We start from the raw sequence: 13,591 nt of genomic DNA, 5'->3' as shown, positions 1-13,591 counted from the left end.
CTGTGGAGATAGAGGCGGTTAGGGACTATTTAGAAAAGCTGGACGTGCACAAGTCCATGGGGCCGGACGAGTTGCATCCGAGAGTGCTGAAGGAGTTGGCGGCTGTGATTGCAGAGCCACTGGCCATTATCTTTGAAAACTCGTGGCGAACCGGGGAAGTCCCGGATGACTGGAAAAAGGCTAATGTAGTGCCAATCTTTAAAAAAGGGAAGAAGGAGGATCCTGGGAACTACAGGCCAGTCAGCCTCACCTCAGTCCCCGGAAAAATCATGGAGCAGGTCCTCAAGGAATCAATCTTGAAGCACTTATATGAGAGGAAAGTGATCAGGAACAGTCAGCATGGATTCACCAAGGGAAGGTCATGCCTGACTAATCTAATCGCCTTCTATGATGAGATTACTGGTTCTGTGGATGAAGGGAAAGCAGTGGATGTATTGTTTCTTGACTTTAGCAAAGCTTTTGACACGGTCTCCCACAGTATTCTTGTCAGCAAGTTAAAGAAGTATGGGCTGGATGAATGCACTATAAGGTGGGTAGAAAGTTGGCTAGATTGTCGGGCTCAACGGGCAGTGATCAATGGCTCCATGTCTAGTTGGCAGCCGGTATCAAGTGGAGTGCCCCAAGGGTCGGTCCTCGGGCCGGTTTTGTTCAATATGTTCATAAATGATCTGGAGGATGGTGTGGATTGCACTCTCAGCAAATTTGCGGATGACACTAAACTGGGAGGAGAGACAGATACGCTGGAGGGCAGGGATAGGATACAGAGGGACCTAGACAAATTGGAGGACTGGGCCAAAAGAAATCTGATGAGGTTCAATAAGGATAAGTGCAGGGTCCTGCACTTAGGACGGAAGAACCCAATGCACAGCTACAGACTAGGGACCGAATGGCTCGGCAGCAGTTCTGCGGAAAAGGACCTAGGAGTGACAGTGGACGAGAAGCTGGATATGAGTCAGCAGTGTGCCCTTGTTGCCAAGAAGGCCAATGGCATTTTGGGATGTAGAAGTAGGGGCATAGCGAGCAGATCGAGGGATGTGATCGTTCCCCTCTATTCGACATTGGTGAGGCCTCATCTGGAGTACTGTGTCCAGTTTTGGGCCCCGCACTACAAGAAGGATGTGGAGAAATTGGAGAGAGTCCAGCGAAGGGCAACAAAAATGATTAGGGGTCTGGAACACATGACTTATGAGGAGAGGCTGAGGGAACTGGGATTGTTTAGTCTGCGGAGGAGAAGAATGAGGGGGGATTTGATAGCTGCTTTCAACTACCTGAAAGGGGGTTCCAGAGAGGATGGTTCTAGACTATTCTCAGTGGTAGAAGAGGACAGCACAAGGAGTAATGGTCTCAAGTTGCAGTGGGGGAGGTTTAGGTTGGATATTAGGAAAAACTTTTTCACTAGGAGGGTGGTGAAACACTGGAATGCATTACCTAGGGAGGTGGTAGAATCTCCTTCCTTAGAAGTTTTTAAGGTCAGGCTTGATAAAGCCCTGGCTGGGATGATTTAATTGGGGATTGGTCCTGCTTTGAGCAGGGGGTTGGACTAGATGACCTCCTGAGGTCCCTTCCAACCCTGATATTCTATGATTCCTCCAACCCCAGATCTCCCAGTTCCCTGCAGCCCCCTCAGCCCCAGCTCCCCCAGCCCCGGATCTCCCAGTCCCCTGCAGCCCCCCCTCAGATCCCAGTCCCCCCCAGCTCCTCCAACCCCAGATCTCCCAACCCCCTGCAGTCTCCCCCAGCTCGGGATCCCCCAAGCCCCTTGCAGCCCCCTCATCCCCAGCTCCCTCATCCATGGCTCCCCCAGCCCCCTGCAGTCCCCCTGCAGCTCATCCAGTCTGGGATCCCCCCAGCCCCCTGCAGTCCCGATCCCCCCCCCACTCATCCAGTCGAGGATCCCACAGCCCCCTGCAGTCCCCTGCCCCCCCCCCAAGCTCGTCCAGACCGGGATCCCCCAGCCCCCTGCAGTCCCCTGCCCCCCCCCCCCAAGCTCGTCCAGACCGGGATCCCCCAGCCCCCTGCAGTCCCCTGCCCCCAGTGCGTTGAATTGGTTTGAAGCAGACAGGTTTCGGACGCCGTATCTGAGCAGTCACGGGAGGACCTGACACCCGGCTCGGGGAAGGACACACGAGCCAAGACGGCTCCAGTCCACGAGTGAACAATTCACCCCAATGAGGCCCCAAGGCGCACAGGAGAGAGGCGGGGGCGCATCCCATCGCAAAGCCTGGATCACGTCCCCAGCCCATGGCTGCCCCGAGGGGCCCGGCTGCTGGCTCTCTGGCTGGCAGAGCCGGGACCCCCTGGGCCGGAGCCCATAATTCAAGCCAGAGAAAACGCAAAGTCTCTGGCGCATCCAGTGGGTGCAGAATCGACTCGGGCAGGCGCGAGGTTGCCAGTGCGAGGGGCTGGGGGGCACGGACGGCTGTCCTCCTCTTTTCGGGGGAGGATTTTTCAAGCAATTAAGGAGCCCCAAGCGGACCCCGCCCAGCAGTGCCCCACTCCAAGCCAGCTGCCAAGAGCCGCGAGCGGCCGGCCGAGCCTGGGGGAGCTCCGGGCGCCTCGGGAGACGGAGCTGCTCAGCCCAGCGGGAGTCATTTAACGAATGGGGGGGGGGGCTACAGTTCGTTCAATGCCTGCAGCACCTGCCTCCCAGAGGGGCCGGCTGGCAGGGTCACTAACACTGCCCCATCGGCCCCCCTGCAGCAGCCGGGGGGCCACCAGCCCCTCGCCTGGTCTCCCGCAGGGGCCAGGGCCGGCTGCCTTGCGGGGGGGAGCCACAGCAGGGACACGTCTCTTCACCATGCCATGGGTGCAGGAGGGTCTGAAAATCCCGCTCCACCCCACAAAGGGAACCGGAGCCAAAGGGGTCTGGAAACGCAGGAGCGTGACCGCCGGGGCCCCAGCCGGGCTCAGCACCGCGCTCAGACAGATGGGAGCGAATGCTGCAGCCAGTAAACCTGTAACAACCAGCCCCTGCCACCCACAACGACGGGGACCCGCAGCACAGAGCAGTCGCTCGTCTGTTGTCCCCCCAGGGGTCCCGCCCTGCTCAGCCCCAGCGCACTGCTCTCCGGGGGGGGCTCTCCAGGCAAAGCGGGGGGGGGGGGACATGGAGATCAACGGCAGGGGGGCAGGGAGCAGAGAGGCTGGGGCATCCCCCGCCAGGCTGGAGCTGGGGCAAAACGCAGACGGCCCCAATAGGGTCCCTGCACAGGCAGCCGGACACAGACAGACCCGGACTCCCCCGAGTCAGCCGCCCGGCAGCGTGCGGGGCACCCGGACGGAGGGACAGACGGACGGACAGACACCCCATCCTCCCCCACACACACACCCACACCCCCAGCTGCTCACGTGGGCACCTGGCCATAGGGACTCACAATTTTCTCTGAGGTGCCAGCCCGGGAGATCGTGGTGCCGTTGAGCCCCACCAGGGAGGGCAGCGTCTGCGACATCCAGTTGGTGACCATGGCCATGGTGCTGAGCACAGCTCCGATCTTCAGCAGCGGCACGGTCATGTCGGCCCCTGCCTCATCCCCCCTCGGTGGGGCGGCAGCCTGCTTCCCGACCCTCGGCCCCCGGCCTGGGGAGCCCCCGCGAGTCCCCGCTCACCAGCCGGCCCCCCAGCCTCCTCCGGGACTGAGAGCGAGCCGGAGAGAGCCGCGCGGCTCCGCTCCCGTCCTTATAAAGCGCCCGGCTGGAGCGAACCCCCCGCTCCGCTCCCCATCTCTTCCAGCCGAGTGACGTCAGCTGGGGCTGGCCACGGGCCGGCTGGGCGGGGGGGCCTGAGCAGACATGGCATCGGGAAGCCCCGGCCATCTGGCCCGGTCTCAGCGGAGCCCCCGGGGGGAGGGGGGCTCCTCTCTGAGCCTCTAGCACCAGCCGGGAGCTTAGGGGGTTGTCGAGGAAACGGGGAGGAATCCGGGGAGGGAGGTTACGACAGCTCAGCCCTGTCCGGGGGGGGACGGGACACATCAGAGCGGTGAGATGCGGGGGGCTGGTCACTGGGAGAGCGTCGCACGGGGGGCCCGTCAGTCACCTTGCCAATCGTCAGCAGGCTGCAGGGAGAGGCCCCAGCCCCGCGTGGGGTCTCCGGGGGGGGCAAGGCCCCGGCCCCGCGTGGGGTCTCCGGGGGGGGCAAGGCCCCGGCCCCGCGTGGGGTCTCCGGGGGGGGCAAGGCCCCGGCCCCGCGTGGGGTCTCCGGGGGGGGAGCGGGGGAAAGGGGTAGCAAGAGGCCGGCAGGATGGGAATGGCCCGGCCTGGGTTGCCCCCAGAGCAGGAGGGAGGGCGAATGGCAGGCAAGGCCGGGACTCCTGGCCTTTGCAGCCCCCACAGCCCTGCCGCCCCCTCCCTGGAGGGAACCCGAGCCTGCCCTTGCTGCTGACTCCCCACCCCCCATGCAGGGGAGAGGCAGCGGCTTCAGAAAGTGCCCAGACGCCATGGTGGCGAGCACCGTATAAGCCCCAGACAGAGGAGAACAGCACAGGCCACCGGGCCAGGGGAAGCAGGGGCTGCTGCCAGAGTCCTGCCGAGCCCTCCAGAAAGAGGGGGGAGGTTTGCTTCATTTGTAAACTCCCCCCTCCTCAGCTCTGCTGGTGCCCTTCACTCCTGAACCCGCAGCCCCTGCTAGGCCAGCCCTGGGTTCCCCCCATACAGTTCTGCCTGACCCTGCCCCAGACAGTGGCCCTGGGGCCCGCACGTGCCCCATCCCTGTCATTAGCGGGACTGGCCCCTTTGCCCCCGGGCTGCGGCTGCTGTGACTGCAAGAGCCGGTTCAGAGGCTACACGATCGTCCCCCCCACCCCTCGTTCCCCGGCACCTGCCTCAGCCCAGCACCCCCCCCCGCCCCCCAGTGGATTATTCCCAAGCCCGGCGTCTCCACCTGCTGGCCACACTGACGTCTCGCTACCTCGCCGTCCTACAGGATCGGCCACAATTAGAGACACTCCTGCCAGGGGCCCAGCAGCGATCGGGGCCAGAAAGCAGCTCCCTCTTCCTGCTGGGACAGAACCCACGAGTCCTGGCTCCCAGCCCCCTGCTCCAACCACTGGACCCCACAACCCTCCCAGAGCTACAGCCAGAACCCAGGAGTCCGGGACCCTGCATCCACAGAACTCAGTACACAGGAAGGAGTTTCAGAGTAGCAGCCGTGTTAGTCTGTATTCGCAAAAAGAATGCATCTGATGAAGTGAGCTGTAGCTCACGAAAGCTTACGCTCAAATAAATTGGTTAGTCTCTAAAGTGCCACAAGGCCTCCTTTTCTTTTTACAGGAAGGAGTGTTTCCTTTGTTCACATTAACGTAATTTCTGTGATGGGAGCACTTGGAGGCCCCGGCGCGCCGGGCCCTGCCCAGACGCACGGCGACCGAGACCGGGGGCCCCCGGCGCGCCGGGCCCTGCCCAGACGCACGGCGACCGAGACCGGGGGCCCCCGGCGCGCCGGGCCCTGCCCAGACGCACGGCGACCGAGACCGGGGGCCCCCGGCGCGCCGGGCCCTGCCCAGACGCACGGCGACCGAGACCGGGGGCCCCGGCGCGCCGGGCCCTGCCCAGACGCACGGCGACCGAGACCGGGGGCCCCCGGCGCGCCGGGCCCTGCCCAGACGCACCGCGACCGAGACCGGGGGCCCCCGGCGCGCCGGGCCCTGCCCAGACGCACGGCGACCGAGACCGGGGGCCCCCGGCGCGCCGGGCCCTGCCCAGACGCACCGCGACCGAGACCGGGGGCCCCGGCGCGCCGGGCCCTGCCCAGACGCACGGCGACCGACAGTCCCTGCCCTGAAGAGGTGTCGGTTGTGAGACTTCGGGCCCTGGCTCAGCACGATGTAACGCTCGGTGCCTCCGTCCTGAGTCAAGAATCCGCATTCCCAGTGCCCGGAGCACCGCTGTGGCCCTTCCTCGGGCAGAGGGGCTGGACTGGGCTCCGGCGCCGTTCCCCGTCCCCAGGGGCTGCGTCTCTGCGCTCCGAGGTGGGGCCCCTTGGGGCTGAGGGCGCTTTGGACGTGGTGCGAATGCCCTGGCCAGGTAGGCACCTCCGCCCAGCCTAGCGCCGGGAACCCAGACCGGACCAGACCGGACCGGACGGTCCTGCAGTGCCACCTTGTGGGGACTAGCCGTCACTGCGTGCGCACGCCCGCCCACGCCCACGCCCGCCCACGCCCAGCATCCCGGCTCCGACAGCACCACTGCAGTGGAGAAAGGTGCCCGGAGCCCTGCAGCCGGCAGCGATGGGATTCCCGGCCCCGGGGAAGCCCCCGCTGACCCCTGGGAATTAGACGTCTCCGGCCCAGCCAGGCCTCTTGGGCCCGTTCTGCCCCTCGCTGCTCTAAATAGGGATGTTCTCGTTAGCCACAGAAACGGCCGGGCCCTTTTCTCGACCCTGCCCAGCTCTCGGCTGCATGGAGACTGTCGGTTCTTCGGGGCAGGGCCCGTCTTCATTCAGTACCTGTGCCGTGCCCTCACCCTGGGGCCCTGGGCCCTGGCCGGGGCTCCTGGGCGCTGCCATAACTCCCGTAAACAGCACTCCTCAGCCTGGGTGAGCCCTTGGGGCAGAGTCTTCCACCGGCCCAGCGCACGGCGGTGAGGCCACGCAGCTTCCTCTGCCGCCTTCCAGCCTCACTGAGCCTCGCCCAGGCCACGCGGACAGGAGTGAGACAGTCACCCCCCCACCCCCCCCAGCATTTATTCATCACGCGAATCCCTGCACCAGGCACCAGCACCAGCTGCGTGGGCTCCGGCTCCCCACATTGGTGGGGGGAGTGGAGATGGCCCCAGGCCAGGCTGGCTGCAGGGATGGGGGCTCTTCCGAGTGCTGGGGGGGTGCAGCATGGAGACGGGATGAACCTGGGGGGGGGGGCAGACTCCAGTGGGCAGAAAAACAGAGCACAGGGGAGCAGGAGGGGAAAGGTGGGTGCAGCTCTCCCCCCTCAATCAGCCCCCCCAGCTGGGCAGAGCTTGCAATGGGATGAGACGCAGGGTAAGGGGGGATCGGCGTCCCTGGGCTCTGCAGCCGCTTCCAGGCAGGCGGTGCCCAGATGCTGCAGGCGGCTCCCCCCAAGCCCCCTGGAACCGGCACCCTGAGGGTCGAGGCCCTGCCCCACGTGGCGAACACCAGAGACCCCAGGTCTGTCGCATCTTCCCTGCCCTGCGCCAGGCTGCACGCCAAGGACGCTGCCCTGTGCGTGGTGGGCTGCAGCGCCCGGCGCCCCAGCACTGCCCTGCCCTGACTGAGACGGGGCGGCCTGGTGCCTGGCGCAGGCAGGGAGCCAGTGAGCATCGGGGGGCGGCCGCAGCCCGCGCCTCAAACGCCTCCCCACGGGCGCCAGGCAGGGGCTCAGCAGCCACCGAGTGCGGGCAGCACCGGGAGACCGTGCCGCTCAGCCCTGCCCCTGCCCCGCCCTCAGCCCCGACCCCGCCCCTCTGCCAGCTCCCTCCCAGCCCCTGCCCTGGCCCCGCCCTTGGCCCCGCCCCAGCCCCACCCCTCTGCCAGCTCCCTCTCAGCCCCTGCCCCAGCCTCGCCCTCGGCCGCACTCCTCTGCCGGCTCCCTCCCAGCCCTGGCCCTGACCCTTTGCCAGCTCCCTCCCAGCCTCTGCCCCAGCCTCGCCCTCGCCCCTCTGCCGGCTCCCTCCCAGCCCTGGCCCTGGCCCTGACCCTCTGCCGGCTCCCTCCCAGCCCTGGCCCTGGCCCTACCCCGCTGCTGGCTCCCACCCAGCCCCTGCCCCGGACCCTTCAAGCTGCTGCTGTTCTGTGCCCCGTGTCGAGCTCAAGAAGGGACCATCCCTGCCCCAAGTGCCCAGCCCTGGCCCACTCTCTGCAGGACTCTGGCCAGCTGGGGAAGAGAGTCCCCCTAGGAGGGAAGCCCCTTGTGCCACCTGGGGCACCCAGCTCCCGACGGGCATCCCAGCAGCACCCACAATGCCCGGCCTCGCTGAGATACGCACTCTCCAGGTCGCCAGCACCTCCGGGAGCACGAGGGCCAGGCCTGCCGGCGGGGAGATGGCACTGCCCGGGGGGCAAGGGCGCTGGAGGTACTGAGGTACCCGCCCCACAGAGGGGGGCACAGACACCCAGACGGGAAGTGTGTTTTGTTATGCTACAAGCCAGAGACAAGTGACGCCCCCCGGGCCCAGCGCTGAGTTCCGGCCCCCGTCCGCCCACCCCTCGCTCATTCTCTTCTCATTTGCCCAACCACAGTGCAGTCACTGGGAACCTGCATGTAAATTGCTCGTTAATTCAGGCTCCTTATGTGGCATTTAGCACCGTGCTGGGGAATGAAACACGGTCATAAGGAGAGAACGAGCAGGGAGGCTGCGCAGCTCCCAGGGGAGGGAGGAGTCAGACACATGCATATCCCCAAACGTGTCCATGGGCACCAGAGCCAGCGTGGGGCAAAGGCGCCCTCAGGAGACAGAGGTAGACCCTGGCGGCCCAGCAGCTCTTCTCGCTAGAAGGCGGGGTAACAAGGACACACTGCTGCAGGGTTCACAAAGAGTTGGTGGAACTCTCTGCCACAAGATCTCTCCGAGGCTGAGAGCCCCACAGGGTTCAGGAAAGAGCCAGACGTCACTACAAGTAACTAAAAATACCCAGAATTAGCTCATGCATCCTCCTGCTTGAGGGCATGAGCCCCAGCCTCTCCCGGGGGCAGGTCACCCCATCACTGCCTCCTGGTGCTGCTCCTCTCAGAGACGGATACCAGACTAGAGGGGCCCTGGGCTGCCCCATGACACACACACACACGCACACACACACCCCGCCCTTGAAATTCCTGAAGTCTGACCCTGTCTCCCAAGAGCTCTGCAGCAATCTGCAGGCGCAAGGCCGTGGGAGTGGGGCACTGGGGTATTATGCACTGTGATAGCACCTACAGACCCTGACTGGGGCCCCCCGTGGCACCAGGCATCGCACAGACCCAGGCCAGGACCAGGGCCCCCTGTGGCACCAGGTGACACACAGACCCGGACCAGGGTCCCCCAGTGGTGCTAGGCACTGAATAAACCCCTGGACCAAGCAGGAAATTTCCATGCTACGTCTATGAACCATGTGTGCCTCAGTTTCCCCTATATTTTCAATGGCTCCCTGTGGGGGGCGGGGGGGCTGTTTGTGCTCAGGTCGCGCGGCTGCAGAGCCCGAAGGGATTACCGAAACAGACGGGCTGAGACAAACCCACATCACTGGAGAAATGGAGCAGCCAACGGCCACGAACACTCGGAGACCCAGGGGGAGACTGAGCAACGTCCCTGGTGAGAACAAAGGACGGGGGGGGGGGCGAGGTGGGGGAGTTGGGGCTCCCCCCGGGAACTGGCCAGCGAGGTCAGATGGAGACAGACGGATGGAGTTGGAACACGGGGTGGCTGCAGCATGGACAGGTCTGCCCTACGGACACCACGCTGTGTCCGGGTGACTGACTGGGCGAGCATGCCTGCACGAGCTGCACCCTCGCTTTGCACACCCGGCCCTCGTGCACCAATGCCAACCACCGCACCCTCGCTTTGCACACCAGGCCCACCCGGCCCTCGTGCACCAATCCCAATCACGGCACCCTTGCTTTGCACACCAGACCCATCCAGCAGCGAGTGACAGGCTCACTTTGCATAGGGGTGCGAGCAACAGCAGAACTAGGTGAAATCAGAGCAGGGCACTAACTCCCCTCCCCGCACCTGAGGGCAGAGAGGGGGGCAGGGTGGGCTGAGCAGGGGCTGTCTAGCCAACCAGAGCCCCAGGCGCATGATGCATATTCAGCCGGCAGAGCTGGCCAGTGGTGAGCAAGCCTGCCCTGGTGCATATTCAGCAGGCCCAGCAGTCTAACCAGGAGCCTGGGAGCAGCTGCAGCCTCCACGCCCCGGGACAGGGCTTGCAGGTGTCAGCTCTGCCAGGCTGACTCAGCCACCGCTCGGGGGCGTGGGGCGGGAGCCAGGGCTGAGGCTGGGGGACCAGAGTCTGCAACGAGCAGCTCAGGGGACCCCACCCCCAGGGAATCCAGCCCTGCAGGCAGCTGAGCCTGAGCCCAAAAGGCCACTGCAGGCGCCCACTGCAGATCCCGGCTCTCCAACGGCTGCTCCCCGACAGAGCCCTGCCAGCCCCAGGCCGGGGACGTCCCCTCCTCCCCGACCACAGCCCCTCTCAAGGGGCTCCGGGCCTGGGCTGCACCCGGATTCCCCGTGGGGCTTACAGCCTGGCTTCCTGCGTGGACGTCTGCACCGGTGCAGCCTGGGCACTCAGTGCCAGCGACTCGGGGGGATTGGGGGTGGGGGGGGATTCCGGTGCAGCACCGCGGGCGGAGACCCAGGGCGAGGCGTCGCTCGTGTTTACAGCCAGGATCCCCCTTCTCTGGCAGCTCCTCCGGCCCAGGGACCCCCAGGCACTGGGGCTGGGAGGGAGGGAGACCGGAGGAGTGGGGGGCACAGAGGCTCAGGGAGGGAAGAGCAGGGGAGGTTGGCTGTCAGCAGAGATGGGTGTCACGGAGCGTGGGGCAGTCAGGGCCCTGCACCCCCCACTTCCTGCAATTTCCCATGACTCTCAGCCAGCCAGTAACGCAGAAGGTTTATTAGACGACAGGAACATGGTCTAACACAGAGCCTGTAGGTACAGAAACCAGGACCCCTCAGTCAGGTCCCTCTTTGGGGGTGGGGAGCCCAGACCCCGGCTCTGAGCCTCCCTCCATTTCCCCAGCCAGCTCCAAACTGAAACTCTCCCGCCCCTCCTCTGGCCTTTGTCTCTTTCCCGGGCCAGGAGGCCACCTGATCCCTTTGTTCTCCAGCCCCTTCAGCTGGCACCTTGGCACGGGGGGCCCAGGCCATCAGGAGACAGGGTGTCGACCATTCTCTGTGCAGACAGCATCACACTGGCCCTCTCGGGCTCTGTAATAATCACACCCCCTGATCCCCCCACCTGGACCAGTGTCCCCAACCTTTCTGTGGGAATAGCACATTCCTATTTTCAGGAGACTGTGGCGGGCGCCAGACACCCCACCGCCGAGAAACTGCAACGCTTCTCGGCGGCATTTCAGATGGCGGTTCTCCGGCGGCCGTGCTCGGCGGTGGCTTTTCAACGGCACGGTGTCCTGCGGGCACACACGACTGCCCTGGCGGGCTCAAGCACTAGAGACTGATCTAGAGACTTAAGTACTGCCTAGGGGAAACTGAGGCACACACCCAGCATTCAGAGAAAACATTAAGAACGTTCCCACTTCGTCACACCGGGCCTCTGGGGTCACGGCTCCCCCTGGGTGGACTCTGCCCTGCCCAACCTCCCCGGGGAACTGACAGATGCTGCCCCCGCTGGGCGGCCTGGTCACTGCAGACGCTCAGCTGGACTCACCCCAGGGCCAGAGCCCTGGAGGCCGCGTGCTCGCCAGCCTGGCCTCTGGGATCAGAGACGCAGCAGCTGCTGCACCCAGGCCCCATTTCCTCCCTCGCCAGCCCCCATCGTGAGCCGGGCCCACCCGTCACCGACACAGCCTGGGAGCGCCTCCCACCCAGGGTCATATGGGTGGGAGTCGGCCCCCAGGGGAACCCGTGGCACCCCCAGCCCTGACCCCTCCCCCTGCAGCATGCAAGCACAGGGCCAGGCTGCAGAGACCCCCCACACAGCTGTATGCATGGGGGCCCTGGGCTCAGCCCAGCTGGGGAGGGGCCGCTGCACCCACTGGGGGGCACACGGGAGCAGAAGCCTGTGGGCAGAACAATGATGGCTGGGACAGGATGGGGGGATGGGACTAGAGCGGGGGGAAGGGAGATGGGGAAGGGGCTCCTGCACAGGGGTTAGCCCCCTGTTTCAGACATTGCAGCCTCACAGAGCATCCACCCCCAAAACTCCGGTTTCCCTCTCCCCGGAGAGTCCCTCCTCCCCTTACAGCTGGGGCACCAAGAGTCTGGGCCTGGCACACCCCCTGGCTCCTGGGGACAGAGACACCCCCACCATCAGCCCAGTACTGAGGCCCTGCTTTCACCCTGGCGTGGCCATTCCCACACGGAGGGACCAGAGCCCCTTGCTCTCAGCCGGGATCCTGCAGCCTTGGGAAGCTGGAAAGAGGAACCGTGGGGCAGTGCCCAGGGTCCCGGGGGATGGGCACGGATTTCCCCCTTCAACAACGGAACAAGGTAGGAATTTTCTGTAATACTGTTACGAAGCGAATGCATGCCTCAGTTTCCCTCTGTACTGCTACCCAGCGGGTGCAGCAGGGTTAAAGCTGCTCTTGGGGCAGAGCAGGAGACGGGAGGGACCATGGGATCACACACACCCAGCCCGGCCCCTGCCCCCGAACTGAACAATTAACCCTACTAAGGGATTTCCAGAAGGCAGCACATGGGAACAGGGCCAGGACGATGGCCTGGGAGGTGTCAGGAGGCCGGGGATGAGGATGGGCCCGCAGAGGGGCTCAGCAGCTCTCACCGGGACTGACAGAGCCGGAGATCCAGCCCAGACGGACCCCACGGCGGCTTGGCCGGGCGGAGCCCTGGCTCGGCCGCACGGACCATGTGTCTGATCCTTCGCTGCTCTGCGCCAACCTGGGGCCTTCCCGGGCCGGGGGCTAACGAGCCCATCACTGCTTGGGGGCCGGGGGTCGCTGCCAGTCCTGGCTGAGCCGCGCTGGTCCCGGCAGAGGGGCCAGGTCTGTGCCCAGGCATCTGGCTCAGCCGGACCCACCAGGCAGAGCTCACAGGGGGCAGCAGGAGGGCTGGGGCCCAGAGGCTCAGCCTCGGAGGCCGTGGGGCCACGTGGTCAGGCCTGCAGGAAGAGGGGGTCCCCTGGGGGCTCTGGCACGCCGAGGGGCTCCTGCCCGGGACGGCTGGAAGCCGGGGCTCAGCACAGAGCCTGTGCATCCTCGACCCTGGCGGCCTTTTGCCATCGGGTGGCACGGGTTACTGACTCTCCCGTGGGAACGGGAACTTCTGCCAGCCCCAGGGCGGGGCGGGAGGAGGCAGGGAACCGTGATGGGGCCTGGCCTGGGGGACAGCAGGTGCCATTTGGCCCGGGACGTGGCACAGGTGCCAGGGACAGGCCAGCAGGACAGTGACAGCCTGCCGAGCCCTCCGCAAGCTGGAGGAACCCAGGAGTCCTGGCACCTTTCGGCAGCTCTGCCTGAAAACACGCCCCGTCCCCCTCAGTCCGCTCGGGGGCCAGCAGCCCAGGGCACTCACCAGCCCGGCTGAGAACAGGCACCAGAGGGGCCCCAAGCGCCGGCGGGAGCCGAGCTCCCCTGGGAGCCACCCAGCGCCCTGGGTCCAAGCCCCCACCTCGGCCCGGCCCGGGGCTCCAGCCGCACACCTGGGCGGGGGGGGCTGAGAGCCACTGACCCGAACTGTCACCCTGGGGTGTGACGGGGCTGCGCCCCCGGCACCCCTCGGTCCAAGGGGAGCCCCCCGCAGGGAGCTGGGGGCCCAGCCCCCTGGAGCCACACCCCGCCCCCCCGCGGGCCGCTCGCCCCCCCCGCGGGCCGCTCGCCCCCCCCGCGCCTACCTGGGCTGCCCGGGACCCGGCCGCCAGCAGCAGGCAGAGGCTGGGGAGGAGGCGCATGGTGCAGACGCGGAGCCCGGCCCGGGCGGCTCCGGCTCCGGCTCCCCGCGGCCCCGGCGGGGACCCTCCGCCCCGCGC

General features: G+C 65.9%; 1 protein-coding gene across 2 annotated transcripts in view; it reads right to left on the bottom strand.

Annotated features, from left to right (window-relative positions):
* OLFM2 (olfactomedin 2) overlaps nt 1-13,591 on the bottom strand; it is a 93,184-nt gene extending 79,593 nt beyond the window's left edge. The window contains exon 1 of one of the 2 annotated variants that reach the window (XM_073318420.2): nt 13,457-13,591. In XM_073318420.2, coding sequence (XP_073174521.1) covers nt 13,457-13,513 — 57 coding nt within the window. In that variant the 5' untranslated portion in view covers nt 13,514-13,591. Of the gene's footprint in view, nt 1-3,374; nt 3,844-13,456 lie in introns of those variants that run through there. The other variant, XM_073318419.2, reaches the window with a different exon arrangement.

The sequence above is a fragment of the Lepidochelys kempii genome, chromosome 20, assembly GCF_965140285.1.
Source record: "Lepidochelys kempii isolate rLepKem1 chromosome 20, rLepKem1.hap1, whole genome shotgun sequence".
Lineage (NCBI taxonomy): Eukaryota > Metazoa > Chordata > Testudines > Cheloniidae > Lepidochelys > Lepidochelys kempii.
Note: the sequence above shows the minus strand (reverse complement) of the source record. Positions and strands in the feature narration are given on the sequence as shown.